The sequence below is a fragment of the Dinoponera quadriceps genome, unplaced genomic scaffold (assembly GCF_001313825.1).
Source record: "Dinoponera quadriceps isolate SergipeBrazil2010 unplaced genomic scaffold, ASM131382v1 scaffold113, whole genome shotgun sequence".
NCBI lineage: Eukaryota > Metazoa > Arthropoda > Insecta > Hymenoptera > Formicidae > Dinoponera > Dinoponera quadriceps.
Genome location: NW_014554899.1, coordinates 3,493,248 through 3,516,056, shown reverse-complemented (window position 1 = coordinate 3,516,056; position 22,809 = coordinate 3,493,248). Strand labels below are relative to the sequence as shown.

The 22,809-nt window shown below is 40.7% G+C and overlaps 2 protein-coding genes across 9 annotated transcripts; one reads left to right on the top strand and one right to left on the bottom strand.

Moving 5' to 3' along the window:
- Positions 1–1,430: 1,430 nt before the first annotated feature.
- On the bottom strand, positions 1,431–11,264 carry LOC106742649 (zinc/cadmium resistance protein). 4 transcript variants are annotated; one of them, XM_014615816.1, is made up of 8 exons: positions 10,838–11,264; positions 5,197–5,389; positions 4,139–4,249; positions 3,378–3,676; positions 3,001–3,245; positions 2,639–2,817; positions 2,458–2,544; positions 1,431–2,372 (listed from the first exon to the last, which is right to left on the bottom strand). In XM_014615816.1, the coding sequence occupies exons 2-8, from the start codon at positions 5,383–5,385 to the stop codon at positions 1,944–1,946; spliced, it is 1,539 nt and encodes a 512-aa protein (XP_014471302.1). In that variant the 5' UTR covers positions 5,386–5,389; positions 10,838–11,264; the 3' UTR covers positions 1,431–1,943. The 4 variants fall into 4 exon arrangements, with proteins under 4 accessions (XP_014471302.1, XP_014471301.1, XP_014471303.1 ...); XM_014615815.1 differs by lacking the exon at positions 10,838–11,264 and adding an exon at positions 5,489–6,309; XM_014615817.1 differs by lacking the exon at positions 10,838–11,264 and adding an exon at positions 5,903–6,309.
- A 969-nt stretch (positions 11,265–12,233) lies between these two features.
- On the top strand, positions 12,234–22,316 carry LOC106742476 (polyprenol reductase-like). Of its 5 annotated transcripts, none has more exons than XM_014615440.1 (6): positions 12,234–12,255; positions 20,639–20,916; positions 21,086–21,234; positions 21,347–21,535; positions 21,614–21,909; positions 21,978–22,316. In XM_014615440.1, the coding sequence occupies exons 2-6, from the start codon at positions 20,741–20,743 to the stop codon at positions 22,068–22,070; spliced, it is 903 nt and encodes a 300-aa protein (XP_014470926.1). In that variant the 5' UTR covers positions 12,234–12,255; positions 20,639–20,740; the 3' UTR covers positions 22,071–22,316. The 5 variants fall into 5 exon arrangements, with proteins under 5 accessions (XP_014470926.1, XP_014470927.1, XP_014470924.1 ...); XM_014615441.1 differs by lacking the exon at positions 12,234–12,255 and adding an exon at positions 14,614–14,633; XM_014615438.1 differs by lacking the exon at positions 12,234–12,255 and adding an exon at positions 15,771–16,092.
- The last annotated feature ends 493 nt before the right edge of the window (positions 22,317–22,809 follow it).

Below are 22,809 nucleotides of genomic sequence, written 5' to 3'. Positions count from 1 at the left end.
GTGAAAAATGATCGTTATTGAAACGGTTAGCGAAATTAATTGAACGGAATTAATAAGGTCGATTAACGTGTCACTGCCCTCTCAACAAAAGTTTCTTCGTATTTTCCAATTTCTCTTTCTTCTTTTATTAGAACCTAGGCGAGAGACAAGTTACGTTTTAACTTAATGAGTCATCCATAACTTAAAGAGGAACCCGAAGCATCGCCCGAACTAATTAGAATGCTATTAAACTATTTTTCTTGTCGAGATTCGTTGTTGAGATTCGGAAGTATTATTAATGCCCTTGTTTAAATTGTTGACACATTGTATATTACTGAGAATGAAAGTAGAACTGATCGTCAGAAGATCACTGGTGTATCATGCTTTGGAGCTTACGAGAATTATATAGTGATGGCGTTACTGTATTGATAAAAGAAACTGTTTTCACTCGACACTATAATGATCGTTATCGATTAGATATGATAATAACTTCAATTAAAAAAAAATACTTGACGTTGTATCTCTTTCAGTTTTAATGCAAAAATTACCGTAAGCAGGGCTAAATAGATGCATATGTATGTGAATGCAATAAATAAGTAATAAGTAAAAATTATTTATTAAAACTATCACAAAAAATGAAAACAAACGTTTTACGGAAAATGAATAATGATATTAAAACTAATGTAATAAATAAAAAATTTATGAAAACAATATAAAAACATATCAAAGGAAGGTTGGGACAAAGTTGGGAGAATTCCAACTTTTCCTGATTGACTTCTTTGTATTAAAACGTTGCCAAAACTTTTAGATTAAACAAAGTATTAAAATATATTTATACTGTAAAGCTTAAGAATTATATATTAGAATGTGTTTAATAAGATTTTTATAAAATGCAATCATCGAAAGAGATATCACACAAATATTATATAATAAGAAAATAATCACTTTTGATAGTCAAATATATGTGCGGTTTCACTTACTTTGATTTAAAATTATATTCCTCATAATTTGGTAAACTAAGTTTTCATACATATCACAGAGGCACATTGCTGTTTTTCAATAAAAAAAATATATTAATAACTGTTAGAAAAGAATAATCCTTTCCTAATCATCCCACGATACCAACTCTTTATCTTCTCTACATATATGGTTTAACCAATTATCTTAAATGTTCCCAAAACTTAAGATACGGTGCTATGGACCTCTGCTTATCGTCAGGTTTCTTGATTTGACGCCCACTATTATTATCGTTGTTTGGAGGGACTGGTGTCAGTGATACGCGTTATCTTCAGAGTTTTTTTTTTTAAGTCTATCGTTCAGACGATGAGCTCTTTTGTCTGACAAATCGTTAGTAAAATCGTTCGTGGAATTCGAAAAAATAGGTCCGATGGCAGTTACGATGATAGTTTCGCTTTGACAAAACTGTCGGTCGTCACGAAAAACTAAGCAGATCGTATAAAATAAAATTCTGATACATCGTTTATTCATACTATGAACAATAGTAATATTAACGAAAAATTGATACGTCGTGAAATCACTTGGCGATCAACGAACGACTATTAATAAACGACTATTAATAGGGCGTCATAATACACTGGAAAACGTAACGAGGTCGCATTAACTTACGCAGACCTTACCAGAGAGTAGCATGCTCTGCAACTTTCGTTTTCCCGAAGAACGTTTTCTCGTACCAGAGGAATTATGAACTTTCGCACGAAGGCGCAGTATCGACGCTCATACGAGATAAGCGGCGCGCGTTACCGCTTGCGATTCGCGAAACCGTCAGACGCTAATTAATATCTATTAGGACGAATTTCGCGCTTTATATGTATGAGTGTATGTACAAATATTGCAATACTTAATATTATTATATTATTAGCTTGCAGTCTTCACGCCGGGCCACTTTAACCGTTTCCAGCCTCGATAGAAAACTATTCTGTCGTAACAGCTCAGTGAGGAACGAGTTAAGATACGACGTCGTGACCCAAATTGCTGCCGACAGCCACGGGAGTCCGAACGGGGGTGTTATCACTCATTTTACAGGAACTATTGTCAGTATCGATATCTCGAGTATTTTGGTCTCTGTCTTGATCAGCTGGACGACGTGTGTTCTCACACGACGAACTGTCATGGCCTGACATCTCGAGTGTTGTATCGCTCGTTAATTGCTTCGGGACTTCCTCCTTGTAAACGGTGAATCTCTCGAGATTGATCGTGGACGAGGCCGGTATTATCTCCTTCTTCTCGTACCTCCTGCTAATCGACTGTGAGTCTTTCTCCGACTTGCAGGTGTCTTCATCCAAAAAGTTCTCGCGCGAACAACACTGCGAGGAACTGCAGTGCTCGTCCTGACAACGAATTAGACAATCGGTCCTGTCCATATGCGGTTTCATCTGAAAGTGTTAGAACGCGTGGAACGATGTTATCACTCGACGAAGTGATTGAGATATTAACAGGTGAGTATTGTTAACGAACTACCTTGTGAAACTCCGGCTGTACGGTGACCTGCGTGATGCCCATCTCGACGAAGAAGGCAGTGACTTGATCCTTGATACTGGCGTAAACCTATGAAAGAATAGAGGATGTTTCAGTTTTTCTTACTATGAGCTCTTTGCTTTAAGTGAATCTATAGCAAATTATTAATACAACTGGTGAGCACCTTCGGATCCAAGAATATTACATGTGCCGTGGAGATTATTTTGTCCCCTGCCAATTGCCAAACGTGTAAATCGTGAACGTTTACGATACCCGGAAAAGCTTCCAACAATTCTCTCTTGAGAGAATCAATGTTTATATGATTCGGAATTGTCTGCAACAGAATCATGCCCGATTCTTTCACTGCGGGCAGAAATAAGACACATCGATTAATATATTGTCACATCGTGATTTGGGAGAATTTAAATATTTCTTTCTCTCTCTCTCTCTCTCTCTCTCTCTAGTAATGGAATAAAAAATTTGTATTAGAAACTGGTTTTTTAATATTTTACTAATGTATAAATTCGTTAAAAAAAATACACTTACTATATGGGTAACACAGAACAAACAAGGAAATCGACGAGATAATGGCGAAGACTGGGTCAATGTATTTGGCCACTCCGGAGTCGGTGAAATAGACTAAGATAGACACCAGAATGACAAATATGCAGCCGAAAATATCGCGACACATTTCTCGAAAGCCTTGGCTTTTCGGTAACGCCAACGGACTTCGCCTTGTCTGTGCCGACAACTGTTGCTCTCCGTCCTTCGCCTCTTGCGAACTCACGTTTCTGAAATATCGAGTATTATCAATATTAAAGAGAAAAGGACATGCGCATGTGAAATCGAATGTATGAGAAGTATCGGAAAACAGGAGCGCATTTCCAGCGTCGAGATTGCAATTACGATTGAATGAGACTCGCCTGCACAGTATCACGTCTCCGCTTTTGGTGACGTGCAGGAAGATACCCTGGTTGAACGTGAACCCGCCGATCAGGATGTAACAGACGACGTTCAGAAGAACCCCGGAAGCGCCGATACACAACACCGGCAACGGGTGATGCATCTCGTCCAGGTGATCAATGTGTACTAACGTCTGGAACGCCTCCATCAGTATGGAGAAGCAAAAAGAGGCGAGGAAGACGAAGCAGACGAGCATAGTGACGATGTCGATTCTGGCCCACCCGAAGGTGTTTTTCATTCGTCTGTCTGACCACGATTCCTGCGGAAGGAGTTTTCACAGATTCATGCCAATCGGCCGATATTCGTCCTTTCATGAATAACAATAACGATCTTGCTCTTGACTTCGTCATGAATGTATGCGTAAAAACATGATAAGATCCCGACGATATCCGGGATTCAAAGGACGATGGGTTGTCCTCTGAATCGAACAGCTCTTGTATATTTTTATATACTTTTAATATATTATGACTCAATAAAATCCTTTTTTGATGCGTCGGATTAAAACGAATAGCTAAAAAATTATAGAGAGAACGTATTTATTTAAACTAATTTTTTTATTGAGGTTAATTTCTTGCAGCTTAATCCCTCTTCCTTACTCATCTAATTTCTCTCGCTTCTGTTTACTCGCTACTTAAATAGTAGACTTTCGATATATCAAATTCAGTTATGCTTTTTTATTTATATGTAAAACTCTACTCTCACGATATCGGCTCGATTGTACCTTCGTCTTCGTCGACAACGACGTGGCGGAGCCCTGTTCCTCGCCATTGATGCAGATGGCCGAGTTCCTCAAAGAACTGCAGTTGCTACTGTACTTCTCCCGATAGGTGTACTACAAACAACACGATAATTCGCGATATAATTACGAATTATCGTCGTAGAGAAAGTGCGTCGCGGAGAAAACGCACGCGAATGCGATTTTTCTCGTTTCAACGCGCGCGAAGTGTCTTTCCTTACGACCGGCCTCTCGTGCGTCCTCATCAACCTCTTACGATGTCGCGGAGACAATATCGCGTGCGCATTGCGTTTCATTAAATTCCGACGGATACACAGTGTGTCGTTACGAACTTGGCCGAGTTATTGAAGCGATACTTCGTGTACGCCAATGCCTTAATGCGAGCCTTCCTGAATCTAGATTTCCCCATGTCATTTTCATCGAATAACATAGGATGTACACATTATTTCTAATATTGAATTTGAAGTTTTATATAGTGATATATTATTCAATCTAATATATACATATATATTATTATAATTATATTTAATATTATTATTTATTTTATTAGAATGTACATATTGTTTCTAACATCAAATTTGAAGTTTTACGCAATGATGTATCATTTAAACTAATACGTATATATTATTATTATTTTATTTATTTATTTATTTATTTACTTATTTATATCACAGAAAATTGAAAAAGATAGATTTGCGAAGTATTTGTAATATAAGATTATTCCCACAAAACGCAAGTAAATGTGATTTCATAATAATTCCACGACTTCTCATTTATTATAATTATTTATCGTTCTCGAGACAAGACATCGGATTTTGCGTTTCGCCCGGCTAGGGGATAAAGTCAGCGGACTGTCGTCAGGCAAGTTGGGAGCCTGAGTCCTTCGTGTTCACACTCGCGGAGGAGGCGAATTAGTGCAAAAAGAACACTTGGAATCATTTACACGGCACGAAGTGGGTTAAGAGATTAATCTCGTGTCGTGGAAGCGCGCGTGAGCGTCATTTCGTAAGCGAGAGTGACGACCGCCGTGGCTTCGCGCTCACCTTGATCGACGCGATGCAGCCAATTAGCGCCACGATGTTGCAGAGCATGTGGTACGCGTTGAGGAGCAGGGTCAGCGAATGAGTCACGTGACTGGCGACGATCTCGACGAGGAAGAAAGTCGTGGTGAAGAACAGCACCAGGTACAGCTGGACCGGCTGCAGCCTCCTGAACCACTCTTTCACAGCCATGACCCTGCGGAGACACGATGGTGAACGTCTATCAGCTCTCTCGACGACACGTCTTCGACGTGGCGTAAGATCGCACTACGTCGCTCTTATTCGCGACTCGTACTTTTCCGCAAGTGCGCTCGATTCCGCCAAGAATTCACTCTCGTCTCTTCGCGTCTCGCGGAGAGACTCGTGTGACTCGGTTCTTCGCGTCGAAGAAGACGAACCCGCGGGCAGAGCACTCGCGTCGTGCTTCGAACTTCACAGTGGCTCGAATTCGCGAGAGTTTCTCGCGACGCGACGAATCGATTTTCCTGAAAAATTTCAAGAGTTCGTAGGGTGTATTTGCTCGAGAGTGCGACTGCGAATGGTAAGAGCGAGATCTCACCTTCTCACTCGCGAAGGAAGCATTGGTGCTTATTAATGTGAATGATAACGACGATCGCGAGCAATACGCGTGCGTGTGCGGACGTGCGAATAACGTTCGAGTGCGAATTTGAATATACGGAGGACGAAATGAATTTAATTGTGAGATTACAGTTCGCGTGGCGCTGCGAAGGGGAATTGAGCACGGTCGAACGAGCGAATCGGAACAGCTCGATTAGACGTTTGTTTCAACGACGAGGGGAGCTAGGATAGTTGTGAAGCTCGCTTTTATAATAATGACACACACACGCGGCGGGAAAACGTTTCGGAGCGAGGGGAGATTACGCGACGGCTTGTTTATTACGAGATCCTCCTCACGGGCGATCACAACAAGATGATCGCGACGAGCTTTTAGTGTACTGCTTTAGCTTAGCGGACAAAAAAGGAACGGCCGAGTCTATCGCATTCTCGATAAAACGCTCCGACGTTAGTGAATGCGGTCAATGCGTTCCAATCAGTCAATTTGTGACACGCATGCACGAACACATACGTTGCGAACAAAGATTCGGCCTTTTTTGAACCTCACGCCCACTCCGAGGAAAATATTTGGTATTCGTCATTATAATCATCGTGGTGAAAGAATTGTAGTTGGGAAAACTATTTTTCCAGCAATTATTGCTATAATGTAGTGATTCAATAATAATAATTTTACATGCACGTTACTATTACTATTTTGGTAGTTAAAACCGTAAAAAGGGTGTAGTTGAAGTGAAAAGTTACCAATAATAATTTCTTTCATTGCACATACCATCGAGCTCACATTTTTCGTTCAGGGAATACGCGCCTTTCAATTCATTGTAAGCAGTACTTCAAAGTGCGTGAAATAAAGTAAATTTAAAATACGAAGACGCTTATTATAAAAATGTTATAAAATAGCTTCAAAATACAAAGATATACTTTTATATTAAAGTACTTTAGAATCATTTAATATTTCGGTCGCTACATACATTCCGTCTCTGCACGTTTTAATAGTCGGATTCATGAGAAATTGATTAAAAAATCTTTTTCTTTATTTTATTAAAAGTAAGTTGTATAAACTAATTTCGTCCGACATCTCGTCGCACGAACGCGTGTCGCCATCCTCGACATATCGTCGCGCTTCCGCTGCATTCGATAAACTAAACCGAGTCGAAATTTTAATCCTACATTAAAGTCCATCTACTGAATTCCCTTTTATCAATGAAAGTCCCTCTAAAAGTGGCTTAGGAATTACCCGATTGGCTGAGAAGCCACATTTAAGGTACTCTTACCGATAAAAGAGAGTTCAGAATACGGACCTTTATATATAACAGTTTGGTTCCACATTAAGTCTCCAAAGGTCTTCTATTGTGCCTCTTTGATGCTACAAATAGGAACCTGTTTCCATCTTCTCTATTTGAAGGCTTAGGCCGGTATTCATAGTTGGATCTTATATTTAAGACCGTCTTAAGTTTATCTTTAAACGCTTCGTAGCCAATGCAATGAGCCGTGTGGCATCTAAAGATAAACTTACGACCCAACTATGAATGTCGGTCATAACGTAGAATTTCAAGTCTCGACTCGAGAGGTTTCCCGAAACTTCATCAACAATACTTACTCGACGCGATCGTCAAGCTATCAGAGCCGTTCAGCCACGCGGTCCTCGAGAACCGGACAGAAGGACGGAAGACTGCGGGGTCTCCTCGGGATGGAGATCCGTGACCGCGTAGACGACGGACGCACCGCGCGCACTGCACGATCGCGAGGAGGAGGAGGAAGAAGGAAGAAACACTCCGTTTCTGGGCAACCGATGTCTTTGCGCTCTTTACCGTTTCAAGCGACTTTTCCCGGGGTTCGAACGTGCAAAGAACGCGGGGCTGGCTCGCTGAAGAAGCGGACAACCGACTGAACTAGACGGCCGAGCGTGCGAAACGATATTGGAGCGGCGTTCACAGACGTGCCCCGCGGTGTTTGAACTCCGACGACGAGTGCGATCGTCCTCGCGACCGGCGGCCGCGAGAGGAGATCCTCTTCTCGATCCTGCCGACCGATCGGCAATCCCACGCGATCCGCGGACCGGGCTGACGAATCGCCCGAGCACTTTGCGGCCCGCGCTACGTGTGAAGTTGTCGCGCTCCTTGACTCCCGAGCAAACTGAGCTGTGATTCATACTCGGCCGCACTTTTTCGACTGCAAATAAGTATCCATGTGAAACATATTAAAATTGGCACTTTGCAGCCCGCCGGCGATGTAATATCGCAGCGGCCTGCCGACGATACGCGTTAACGTCGCGCGAAGTTCGACGCTGCGATCCGCCAACATGGTGATGTCGATTATAAAGTGACGAGTACAATTATGGACAACGTAATTGAAGTACCCGCGAAGACGTGACAGTATCAATTAGCGGAACCACCTCCGATGGAGCTTTTCCACCGGACGATTATATTCCCCAGTGAACACCAACTAACAATAACATAGCGTCAATGTTATAATTTTACACTCAACAACATAACTGTTATATAACATACGCGTTATATTGCATTTATTACAGAAACATTAATTTTCTTACAGAAAAACTGTCTTTCTCTTTGGCCGTCTGAAAACAATGTAGCCAATGTAACTCCAAAAAGGAGCCGGTGTGCTTTAATCTCCCACGGCCGCGCTTATTATTCATCGTCGCACCGCCAGACAATCTGCATCTCTCGCGCAGCACCTGGACCGTTTTTCCTCGAACCCTGAATATCCGTATACCTGCGCGACAATAAGACCTGCCATCGATCGCCTCGGGGCTCTTATCGGGGAGACGCGATTGTTAAGCCGATGAATCATTTGTTGTCGCCCGTAAAATTTCGCACCGCGACCACCTCGCGTTCGCCTCCGCCGCCGATGCGAGAGTCGGCACGACGAGAAATCGGCGACGCCGACCTTCCGACAATTTCGAGCCGGCCGACCGACCGGCCGGCATGCATACGTTTAATCGTTGCTGTTACATCGGGACGTGCGGCGAATCCGATGAGTCGGGAGATTCGCGGCGGAAGGCACGTCTCGGCGTTTTCTTGGTTCACTGAGCGCGCCCGCGCGTCGTGCCTGTGACGGTGATCGATGTCGATCCACGCCTCTTGCATCGTCGTTCAAATCGCGACTGACCGCGACTGACCGCTGCGAATCGAATTCTGTCTTAGAAATAAGATAGGATAGAAGAAGGCGCAACGATCTGAAAGGGTCTAAGATTCTAAAGCATTTCTTGATCGATCTAATCGGATAACTTGACTCTAACAAGATTCGATGATCCATGCGTAAGCTACGTCCGAGCCATCTCGTTCGAAAGCTTATCCCGAACAGTCATTTTGAATGAAAGAAATTATATTCCTAAACAATGTTGTGATAACGGTTAATTAAATACAGGAAAAGATCAGCTGAAACTTCGATATTTCCGATAACTACAGATAAATTGCGAGCGATAATTTCCAAATTTCGTTCGTAAATACCATATGCAATATGTTAGGCATATATGAGCCATTTCATACACCCAACTAACGCAATACCAGCAACCTACACACTGTAGGGAAGAATATGCTCCTTCATTCATTAAGTGAACTATAAGCTATGTGACAACTGACCTATGTGACTTCTAGCCTCAGTTTCCCCCACAGCGTTCTTTTTCCCCTTTTAATTTCCCGCATTTCCACAGATTCGACGGCGATCCTTCCCGGCCTATAACGGTCGATCAGATCCGAGAAAAACGTATCTCGTTTCTCTCCCTTTTTTTTTCTTTTTCACGTTCGTACATCGCGACGAACTAAATCGTTCGCATGCAGGCTCCGCGAGCGTAACAAACGTCGTCGTCGTCATCACGATGACACACACTCTTACACACACACACACATATGTAGACGCGAATGGCACAATTCATAGCGGGTTACACGCATACGTCCGGCGTGTCTGTGTTGAATCGGAGGTGAGGGGGGCCCATCAAAGCGTTAGTTGCGAACATCCGGGCACGGTAATGGGCTTTGAACAACGAAATGCCCGCTCCGCCGATCATTAGCGTCAGCGTCATCTTGGACGGCACTGAACGCTGAACGTGCGATGCACCGGAACGTAAAAATGCAACGAAACCGGCCACCGGGGACGAGACAGTTATTATTACGCGCGATCCGCGCTCAAGATCGATGCATCGATTCTTGTCGCGATCACACCGTCGGGCTTTCTCGTCTGCATGGACGCGCAAAGGGAAAAATATAATGCGCCATGATTGCTCCTATCTTATCGGAAGGCTCTCGTGTCCGTAATGGGTCGGTGAATAATAATAATAGTAATAATAATAATAAAATATTAAAAGGAAGATAAAACAATGAGTTGCACACTCTCGACACTGAATTTTGCTGCAAATTTGCAGCAAAACTGCACGAGATTGCACCTGGAAAGCGTTAGCGCGCGGAAAAATCGATCACAAACTGTACAGTTTTGAAAGCTCGAAAAAAAATCCAGTTTTCCTCATTTTTCCGCGGATTTCTTCGGTTTTTATCCCGAAGACAGAAAAATTCGTTTAAAAATTCACGCGTGTTCAGTTAAAACATGCTATATTTACTTTCTTCCGCAAAGAAGACAAGAAATCAAAAAAATTCGCAGAAAAATAGGAAAAAATACGTTCCTTTCTGAGCCTTCAAAACTATATTATTAGCCATATATCGCCAAAGGATATTTGGAGGTTTTGCAATATTTTGTTGAAATAAAAACCCTACATAATGACGAGGGACATTTCGAGATTACTGTCGCGCAATATTTTCAAATTCGAGGTACTAACTTCGAAATGTTCCTCGTGATTATGCAAAGTTTTTATTTCAGCTTGTACCTCCAACTTTGGCGATTCATGATTAAAAGTGTGTAACGAACTGTCACACGTGCAACTCTTCACGAAATAAATACGAGAGAGAATCGTCTATCGTGATTCAGAAATTGCCCAAGTGTGCTCTTAATACTTTCTCTCTCTCCCTTTCTCCTTTTTTTCCTCTCTCTCTCTTTCTCTCGCTCCCTTACAAAAAAAACGATTTATCGCCGCGCGATGCTGACGAGAATGGGTACTGACCTCCGAACTGCTGGATCGCTGGGCGACGTGTGCTCGTGTATAAACGTCGGTGCTCAAGAATGCGAATACGCAGTTGATCGCGCGAGCTACATCGACGCTCAATGGTCCAGTCGTTCGTTACGAGTGATCGAGCCGCAAATTCGCGACGGAAATTTTCAGGCAAGGGACCTCGGGACAACCGTGTAACTCGCTCATATCACGCGGGTGAACTGACGGTTTCCCGCCGGCCACGCGTAGATTATATCGGCTGCCCATTGTGATCGAAAGCGGACAGAAAGTAGCCGATAACGCGCGATTATCAGCGATCGCCAGTCGCGGACGATCAAATAATACAGTCGAACGAGAGTATAAAAGAAACAATGTCTGATAACGGCCGGACCACCGGAAAATTCGACTTCGGACTGTTCGTGAACTGCTTTCAACGTCTGAAGCCAGAGTACGCCCTTTTAACCCTTAAACCGGAATATCCATTCGTCAGGCGGACGCAGTTTTTATTTTTGCTCATATGTTTCCGATAACTGGTAAAATATAAATATTATTAAAAAAGTCGTTCTAATGTATGTCTTGTTTTCTTCCTCGAGAAGATTAGAACGCAAAATATTACCTTAAGGTCCAAGAAAAAAGTTTCTCATATATAATTATATATAAAGTATGCCTATACACAGGATATCCCAGATCAACACGAACAAATTTCGTGAGGGTGTAGAACGGATTAAGCTTCTATACATGGCCATTTTTAATTAATAACTGAAAATTTTGTGTTTGTTTGCAAAATGGTAGAGAACTTTTCTACTCAGTTTAACTTGTTCACACAAGCGACTGAAAAAATTTCGGACACCCTGTATATGAGCATATTCTATATATATATATATATATATATACATATATACATATACATATACATATGACGCGTCTTATACGTAATTATATATAATTATATCTAGTTATATGTAAAAAATTTTTTCCCGGGGTTCTACTTAATTAATCGGATTTGACAGTAATAATAGTCCTTAGCTATTGCCACGTCCTCTAGACCAACTTTAAAACAAAATACTATATCTCATATATGCAGCCAACGATTAAGTGTTCAATAAAGATATATATTAATATCAATAATTAATTAATATTGAAGTTATGGCCTTGTGACGAGAGTATTCATCTATCAGATGAATGTTCCAGATAATTATTCAAAAAATCGTGTTCTGGTTTAAGACTTAATTCCAAGTTCCATTTTTCTTAGACGAGCGTCACGTTGTTTCAGCTCGAAAATCAAAAAGGTACTTAGCGTTCGTGTAGTTCGACGCAGATATCGCTGTGTGATGAAAACGAAATTCGTTAGAGCAGCGCTTTAACGAAGGGCAAAGTGCAGCAAATCACGCAATCGTCTTTGGAAGCAGTCCGTTCTCAAGGAGTAAGAGGTATTTTTAATCTTATTGATATCATCCGCATCGAGCCGTTGGCTTCCTCTTTCTGCCGCGTGCATGCAACCGCGTTCTCTTTACCGGGAGCGTAATTATCGCACGGCACACTGTGATATAACCGATTCGCCGTAAGAGAAGCGACGAAAGTATCGTTACGCAAGCATTAAGATCTCATACGCGGACGGCGATGGTTTATGGCTTTTAATTGCCACATACTTTCGCCATTCATGCCGGCCGATTGCCGCTTGATCACGATTTCCGGCTGAATTTGCTCGACGATACACAACCGTTTGCTCTCTGATGCTCAGCAACGCGACTCGAACGCGTATGTAATCGAGTGTCCCCGTGTAATGTTATTTGCGTGTGCAAATATGAAACGAGGATAATAACAATACAATAGAGATCGATCTTGGGAGGAAGACGAGAGAGGAATTCAAAGTTTCTAAATTTGTCGATCTTAAATCACGAAGTTGCTTGAAAAAATCCAATGTAGTCCCGGGAGAAAAAATGTCTCATATATAATTATATATATATATATATATATATATATATATAATTATATCATTACACTTCAAATGTAATTATATATTTGTATATATGGACACATTCTATATATAATACCTTATATATAATTATATTTAATTATATATAATTATATTTAATTATATATAAAAAAATTTTTCCCGGGGTCGATATTATATTTTTCTCTTATAACAACTTTTCTCTTATAACAAATCAACAATAAGAAATTAGCAACGTATTCTTTAAAATTTAAGTAGCTATTGATTGACGGTGCCTTTCGAACGAAGTTCGAATTAATTCGTTTAAGCGATTGAATTTTCCGAGAGATTTGCTTTCAACGGAAATCACTTGCATAGTGGTAATCTTTTGCAAACAGCTCCGATATCTGAACATCCTTCAACGGTATCTTCAACTTGCCACTCAAACTATTTTTAATCGAGCTATGTAAGAGATAAGCTTGCGTTTGAGAAAACGCGTTAACCGTTTCATTCCGGTGCATTTAATAATCCAATTTTGTTGGTCGTACAAACGACAAGCAAAACACATGTACGACCACTTTCTCATGAATAATTCGCAACGCGAGACGCGAAAGCTCATTGAGAGGTATGCATAATGTTAACGACATTTCATAGTCAAGGACGAATGCGCGAGCAAAACAGCGATACGCAAAATACATTTGCGAAACAACTTGTTCAAGCACTCGCACGTGCGACTTAGGAAACCACGACTATCCTGCGTTTAAGATTTAATGATAAAAAAATAATCACTTTATTCACACACTCCCGTTATCTTCGTTATTAATCGTTATTTCAATTTATATTCAACTGCTGCGTTACTTTCTAGTAAATAACAAGCATGGAGAAAGATTGCAATAATGACATATCATAGCAGCGACACTTTCTGCCTCGATATCACCGTCACTGGCTATACGATTAGCGGATATTGAAAGTAAACGCTGAACTGATAATTATCAGCCGAAGAAACCGGACCGAAGTTCCGTCCGGGGACTTTTCTCTTTGGCTTCTTTCCTTCGGAAAATTATCCTCGCGCGGTCGCACGAAATTACGCGTCGCACGGCACTGATACGGATCCTGTTTCTCGCAATTAACGCATTAATTCTGATTACCAGTGGGAGCAAGAGCACTTCGCCGCAGATTCCAGCACGGGGTTCTGAAATTTTCCTCAAGTCAGGTCTATCTGGAGTGAATTCGCATCCTCCTTCGCGGATTTTCTTATTTATTTACAATCTTGAAGATGTCCGTTAGTGATCGGCCGTTAGTGATCGATCGATCAAACCTGACGTTCTAACCGCGATCTGCATGCGCTCGCGTTTTACGACGCGCGCACAATATTCCGGAAATGCTCCCACAACACTCCGGCTGACACAGATCCTGATAACACTGATTACACTTCCTCGGAGATGGTGACATTGAAAAACGCTAACAATTTCCCGAAGCGCTAACGTTGGCGATACGATCTTTCTGAGTTATGCGAGGATCGGCGATTATTTACAGTCCAAAGAACACGCGCAAACAACATTGAGGGATAACCTGCGCTTCAGTTTATTTTCGTTATCAAGAGTTAATTGTGTATCACGACGATTCGTGTCGCCGAATGAACGTACCTGGTGATTACTACGATCGTGCGCATTTTGCGTTAGCCAGTCAGCGAGTTGCAGTCGCCCAGACGACATAACTCAACCGTGTATAACATTTACATAACGTTGTCGTCAATATGTAACATATACAAATTTGAAAACGTTTTTACGTAACGTAACAGCTAATCTTACATCCTCATTGCACTGGCGTTTCTGCTTTCAAGAAAATGGCCACGGCAAGTGTAATGTCACAAAGGTATGTATATAAGTATTGCAACATATGCGTTACATATGCTTCTATTTTCAAGTTTGTAACTGCAATTATATAGATGCATTGAAAAGTGAGTTTGGTTGGACCTAATAATGGGCAGCCAGACGCGCTTTAAGCGAAGGAAACAGAATTACAAGAAGCAAATTTGATTCATGAGAACTAGAAATTTTGTTTCCTTGAATCAAAACAAGCTTAATTATTTATTGCATGGTAGATCCAATATCGAGCTCACTTTTATCATAATCGCAACGTGCACTCGCATCTGCGACGTAATTGACAAGCCCGCCGATTCGAATCCGCTCGAACTTGACCGTCAGACGCGCGTCCACTCTCAACTTTCTCGCACTTTCGCATCCACATGACGCTCGTTCAACGATAATTACAAAACTGTAACATAACTATTGCGACATATACCACGGGAAATAATTTCTCATATATAATTATATACAGAATATGTCCCCGTGTACATAAAAATATATAATTATATATAACTCATCTTATATATATTTATATATAATCATATCATCATATATAACTCTCTTTCTCTGTATCACCACTTCATATATAATTACGTCTAATTATATATGGAAGATTTTTTCCCAGAACGTTATATATGCTATTCAAGTTAACAGCTGTAAGTGTCTGCTGGGTGCCAAATCAGATCGCCGATGATTCATTTGCGCCTGTGGTACACAGAAAAAGAAGTGCTAGATTTCAAGTTACTCCGATATTCCTTAGCAAATTTTCATTTGGATCAAGTAAACGTTTCACTCGGATAATTTTGCTTGGAAAATATTTCATTCGGACCAAGTAAATATTACTTTATCCGAGTAAAAATATTTGCTAAGAAGTATTGAATTAATTGTTTTCTTGAATCTGACATTTTTTTGTGTGCTGTGACGACGCAAATTTTTGCTCGTCACTCAGGCCTGTGGCCTGGCCGAGGATGAGCCGGCAACTCGCGCCTTCTCATAAGAGAAGGAGACCGAATAATATGATTTTTGTCTCGTGCGCAAGACGGTGCACGAGACACGAGCCGAGGACGTACAAGAGCAGGTATTCGGAAGGAGCGGCTAAAGCGAGACGCGGAAGGACGGGGAGAACTCCCTTTCCCGGACGGACGGCGGGGACGGCCGCCTTGTGCTAAGAAAGGCGCAAGGCTCCGTGACCTGGTCGCAGATTATGGGAAGGAGGACCCCGGGGTTATCTTCTCGAACTGCTGCGAGCCCAATAATTGCCTAATGTCGTCCTGAGAAAAAACGAGGACAAGTAAACGACGAAGTAACAACTCCAGACGTGAGGCTCCCGCGAGCACTTTTGATACGAGCCTTGCTCGTCATTGTGCGGCCTGACGGCGAGCAGAATAGACGTGCCGGTGCGGTAGTGAAAGTGAGCAAAGCTACCGGACCAGAGGGACGAGATCTCGAGGAGGAGAGGCGAGTGGGTGAGCGAGAACTATATACAGCCGCGGGTAAAATAAGTTAGAGTTGCGTGGTAATGCCGTCGCTTCTCGGTGGCATCTGCGAGAGGAATATACCGGGAATTTTTGGTTCGCTTAAGATCCGTCGCGCCCGGAAGATCGAGACGTGCGAGATTTGAAGGCCACGTTGCGAGGCAACGAGAGCCGTGCTCGAAAGAGAGAGTAGGAACGCGAGTACGCCTCGAGCGTAGGAATCTCGGAGACTCGGGCGCGAGACTGCCTTCTCTGCCGGTCCTCGTAGATTAAATGTCGGTAACACATGTCTTTTATTACGAGTCGCATTAGTGAATAGCGAAGTTGCTTTTAGAAAACCGCTTCTGGCGAGCGAACTAAGTCGGGGATAGTACATGATCGGCTAGAAGCAGTAATTACTATCGGGAAGGAGCCGGCTGGCGCCCAGTGGAAAACTCGGCGAGATTCGCGTAACGGGCAAGAGAGCTTTTCGGTTGTAAAGCGACGCGCGTATTATAACTGCCATCCGGAGATCCACCGCCTCAGCATCTCGCGAAACATCGCAGGCGAGAGATCGCTCTCTGTTAATTGCGTACGGGATCTGCCTGGGGTGTCGGTTATCAGGTGCGTGTAAAGAAAAGTAATCAAATTAAAGCATTGTTATTTAAATGTTAAACCGGACCCTAATTCCTTATCTCTCCCGGCTTCTCTCCGGCGTGTCCGCGAAATCGAGGAAGAACATGTAAGAACCACGACGTTTTACCACGCGGAATAGCGAGGGGTTCGACTCCCTATTGTAACTTTGAGAACTGAGCTAGCCGAAGTGGGTCCGCTGCCGCGAAAGCGGGAGCGAAGAAGTCCTGCAACCGCCGCGGATAATATTTTAATTGCAGTTGCGGTGGCAGTGCATAATCAGCGAGCCCGCTAGCTCGAGTCCGCTCATACTCTCGCACTTTCGCACCCACGCGAGGCTCGTTCAATCACAACCGGGGACTCGTAAAGTTCGTATCACGGCCAGCGGGCGGCCGTGAAAAGAAGCGAGCGATCCCGCTTGCTTCGCTCTCGATCGGTTGCTTACCTGTCGCGATACTGCTTGTTCAGATGCGAACAGGGGATCGCCGATGAAAAACCGGCGACTTGTTCGATTTGAACGCGGGTCTCCATCGGCAATGAAACGACGACGGCGACGTTCCCGCTCGTCTTTCTCGCGTTTCGCTGCTTCCGCTCTCGACGACGGTGTTCGCTCCTCGCGATAAACACGTATCGCGATGTTACGTGATATTATATATACAACTACCCGCCTCTCCTTTCCTATCTCCGCGATGTCCATACGTCGTTAGAGATGCCGAAAAAAACGGAGATGTTGAACCACATACTTGCATCATTAGACGCGCAGTTGAAGCGTCGAGAGCTCGCGTCGAGAGCGCGCGCCGCGACGACGATCACGTCGATGATCGTCAATTTGTGCGAGATCAAACGGCACTTTCTACGTATGTGCGAAAGTGACCGCGACCGGTTTATCGGAAAACAATCTTCCGTCGCGGGAGAATTCATTTCGGCCGAATGAAGCCGACGATATCCCGAATCTCCGTCGCAGGAGGAACGTGTTCACTCCGCGAGACGCAACGAGAATGTATCGTGCACTTTCTCCGAGTAGACGAAATATATTATTCGGTGGAGTGGGAGAGGGCAGAAACAACTTCCTCTCCTCTTTTTCTGATTTTTACCACCTATAAAAACGCTTTTATTCGCATAGCGGGACTCGGCTTATATAAAGCTGAAGATTCAGTGCGTCGCGCGAGGAACGCGGAACTGAGGCGGCGCACGATTTGATCTCGCCTTGGATATTGGAAAAGCAAATTGTCGACAGGCGATATTGAAATTTTAACATAACTCGTTTGACGTCGAGCGCGCATTATTAGCTTATTATTATTATTACAATTTACGTCGATCAGGGAAACGTTTACGCGCCGTTCGTATCCGCGTCGCTCTAATGACATGCAAAATAGTCGGATTACCGGCGTTGCATCGCCGGATTTAATCGGAACCTCGTCTGGTTTATCGAAAGCGCCACTTTTAAATTGACTAATCCGCGCACGTTCTTACAGCCAGGTTGATAATGGAAAGTCGACTGATACGATATTGTGAATTTTGTAGTAAAATCGAGAAATGCTCGTTACCATCGTGGCATGCCCGCTCGCTTGACATAACGCTATCATTACGATCGTAGCCGGGGTCTCCGTTCGTTCGCTTCGAGAATAAGAGTGAGTTATTGCGACGAACGGAAGCAGGAAACGGGATTGTCCGTGTTCTTTCTTTTTTTTCTTTCGAAAGACGATATCTGAACATTTCGTATATAATAATCGAGCATGTTACTATAAAATTGGAAATGCACGCGTCATTGTGCATCATCATATTATATCACACACACACACACACACACACACATACACACACATACACACACACACACACGTATATGTAAACGCGAAATTCCTTATTTATAATTATATTTTAAATAATTTGAGAAGAATTCGTGTCAAGCATTCGTTTCGAAAGAATTAATATTCCTTTGAATAATTGGGTCTTTATTTTACATAATTTATAGATTAAACGTAATATGGATTAGACCGCGACCGCTTGTAGAATCTAAATAAGGGTTGAACCAGTACTTGTAGTTCTGTTACGGTAACCGTAACGGTAATACTCGCAGTGGAAATCGCGATGTATCACGGAATCAACAGATCTTTGCATGATAATAATTTCATAACAATAGACGATACGTTCGATAACACATGTACCAAACCATTTTCATACGGTACACATGTACCAAACCATTTTCATACGGTTACCTCACGTGATAGAGCAACTTTAATAATATGCAATATTTCTTTCTTGTTTACAAGAAAATCATTTGCATATCGCTTCTTCGAAAACGGTAGTAAAACTCTCGTGGTAACGCAACATCCTTTTTTTCATACGAAGATAATAAAGTTTTCTGTAAAGTTTTCTGTTACATTGTCGCAACAGATGACATGCGCGGTACACTTTGCTATACTGTCCGACCGAAATTTCGGTTTCATTTACGGTTATTTTCGGCACAAAATAAAGGTTGCGGTTTAGTTTCGGATTCGGTCGAAATTGGAGAAAAAATTTCGGCGTAGAAAACCAAAACTGATTAAGTCGTGACACGTCGATGAGACGACTGCCGCAAAATACGGAAACTCCCTTTGCTTTACCATAAAGCATGTTTCATTTCATAAAAATGTATGTAATCATAAGTTTTCAAAAAATATTGTTCAATTATGATTACCTGTATAGCACAGATAAGCTTGCAGTAACATTGCTGTAACATTGCAACATTGCAGCAATGTTGTTGCAATTTTGCTAACATTGCAACAATACTAAAGTTAGCTTTGATGCTATGTGAGTATTAATATTTTTCAATATAACTAAAATATAAATATATAATCGTAAGTGTGTGAAAACTTATGTAATCATAAGTTTCCAAAAGTATTTTTTTTATAAAGATTATTGTTTTCTAATTTTCGCTTTTTGTTGTATCTATTATTGAAGGCCGAAATCTTCAACGATATGTTTAATAAAATTTAATAAAGTAACACATACACACATACCAAAAACATATACGTACACGCACGCACGTACATACATTATAATTAAATAAAATACCATTATAAATATATGTTTAAATAAAATACCGTTATAAATATATGTTTTTATCATAAAATTAATTTCCCATCTTCCCTTTTAACTTTTTCAAACTTCCATTAAACTTCCATTAAAGTTTCAGCTACAGTTTCAATTTCGACCAAAAATGAAAGAGAACTAAATATTTATTTTTGTCAAAACTATTTTTAGTTGAAACTTAGATAAGTGAATTCAGTCAATCTTTTTCCTCGGTTTCCTTCTCGGAGCTATCGCCTTTCATTATCATCTGCGTTGAATCTTTTACTTTTTTGGACTCTTGCGCAAGACGACGATTAGTCGTGGAATCTCTCTTTAGTACAAGATCAAGCAGTAAGAAGTTAGCAGTTCTGTCAGAGTTTGCATTTTTTCGTGCTTGATAAGGAAAGGCGCAGATGGCTGATTAAGATAAAGATAAAGATTGCCACAACCGCAATATCATTGCGCGCAGTATGTTGGAAGTGAGAATCTAGAGCTAATTCAAGTATACCATTTATCTAACAACACGGCTACGTAATCCGGTTTTGACACCCTGTGAATATAAGTTCTGTTCACAACGCATATACATTTAACTTCGGTAAGTCTCATTTAGTCTAATCGATATCTATCGTTATTATATAAGCCTTATATCATACATGATGATTATCAGGAAGAACGGTGCTTGTTGCCCTGTCAATAATCGACTGTTGAAATCTAAAAATAAAAACAATATTTCTATACATTGTGCAACAGGATGAATAAATAGTTACGATAAGAAAATATTTTCCTGCTATGACTGCTCGCCCAAAAATACGCTTAAATATTAATTGAAAAAAAGAGTTTTTTAGAAAGAAATTTATCTGCTTCATTGCAGTGGCCTGGATCGTGAGGAAAGCTGTACAGTGGAATTCACTTTATTCTGTACCTGTACGTTTAGTCTACCGACAAACATTAGAAGAAAGACCGAGAAATAAAAATGAACATCATAGTCTGCCTTTTCATTTTCAATGCGGCTATTGTAGGAGGATTGGGATTGTTCATCAATTATATGGAACCTTATTTGCCTATATGGTTGATACGCACTTATCTTTATGGCAAAATCAAAGCGAAAGTTCATCACGCCACAGTGGCGAAATATGAACTACCTAAAAAGTAAGTTGAAATTTAAATAAATGTATTCTTTAAAGGCAGAAATATATACAATTAAGTGTAATAGTTAAAAGTATTTCTTATATCACAAGTGAAAAAACAAAAGTTCATATTTTTTTATAATAAAATTTGTTTTTTTTTTTATAATAAAACTTGAAAATTTCAATTTTAGATGGTTTAAACACTTTTACATTTTCGCTGCACCAGGATCGACGGTTATACTTTGTTTGCTACTCTATAAGTATTTTTATAACGGGAAAATAGCCGAAATTTTATTAACATTATTAGATACATTATTTGGAGCGTCCAGAAAACCTTTAGGTATGTTGTTTTCTTTGATCAAAACTATTATTAAACTATCATTAAAACTTTCATTAAAAATCTCTATGGAATTATATGAATATATGAATGATTGACATTTTATTTCTTTTAGTACCAGCAGAAAATGTAATTGTAGCTATTATTTTATATAACATACATTGTTGGAGACGACTGTATGAATCAACTTATGTCAACATATTTAGCGATCAGAAAATAAATGTGGTCCATTATTTACTTGCATATATACATTATTTGGGAACGCTTTTGTGTTTCTTGGGCGAATCCGAGGGATTTGTTAGAGGTACATCTTTGAAAATTTACAAACTTTTGATTACACAATCCTATTCTCTTGTTCACAATATATAATTTTTTCGTGCAGATTCTTACACGAATAGACGCTGGAATCCATTGACAATCACCACACTTGTTTCTGCGTTCATATTTCTATGGGCCTCGTATATACAGCTTCACAGTAATTTTATTCTCGCAAAGCTGCGTAAGAATAAAGACGGTGCTGTTGTGTCTTACAGTCATAATGTGCCATTTCATGGATTGTTCGAATATATATCAAATCCGTTGCAATTCACAGAGATACTGATGTATTTCATGTTATCTCTAATCCTCTGGCGAGCTTCTACTTATCATTACGTCACTTTTTGGGTTGCAGTGAATCAGGTAAGTAATTTCATATTTATTTTATTTTCTCTCCTGGATTAGCAAAAATATGAATGACTTCTTTGTAGGCTGAGGCCGCGTATTTGTCTCACCAGTGGTATCATAACAATTTTAAAGATTATCCCAAGAAGAGAAAAATTTTAATTCCTTATGTCTGGTAGAGTAATAGATATAGACCATACGACTAAATTTATACAATGAGAATAGAAAGAGATAAGAATAAAGGCAATAGAAAGACAAATAGAAAGCAAAACTAATCATATTGTATATTTGAGAATAATCGATATGATTCGATATTGCTGCACATTCATATACATAAAAATAATAAGTTGTCAATAAAATATGGATTGTATTTTATGTTACATACATCGTGATAAAAAGAAAATTATGATATATTTATAACAATATATTTTGTCCTTGGTTTATAAAAATCCTAGTTCGATTCTTATTTCACATCAAATTGCAAACTGCAATTGTCTCTTGTTGTTTAATATCCAAGTAAAACAAAAAGTCATATAGAAGCCAAGAAGAAAGAGTCATATAAAAGTCAAGAACAAAGAGTTATATAATAGTCAAGATATAAAGGACAAGGACAAAAAGGGAGATAAAGTCAAGAACAATTATATCATTTTAACATCATTTTGATTTTTATATGGTACTTTGTTTTGCTTGGGTCGTGTGAAAATCTTTTTCTACATGAATAAGTTATTTGAACAGTAAAATAAACATACAAATTAGTCTCTTCTTCAAAAGCGGCGGCAAAACTCTCATGGTATGGCAACATCCTCTTTGCCATATAAAGGTAACGAAGTTCCTGCATTACTATCACATTGTTACAACAGATGACACGCGCGGTGTACTTTACTATTTTACTTATAGCGGACATGGCAGCGTCACGAG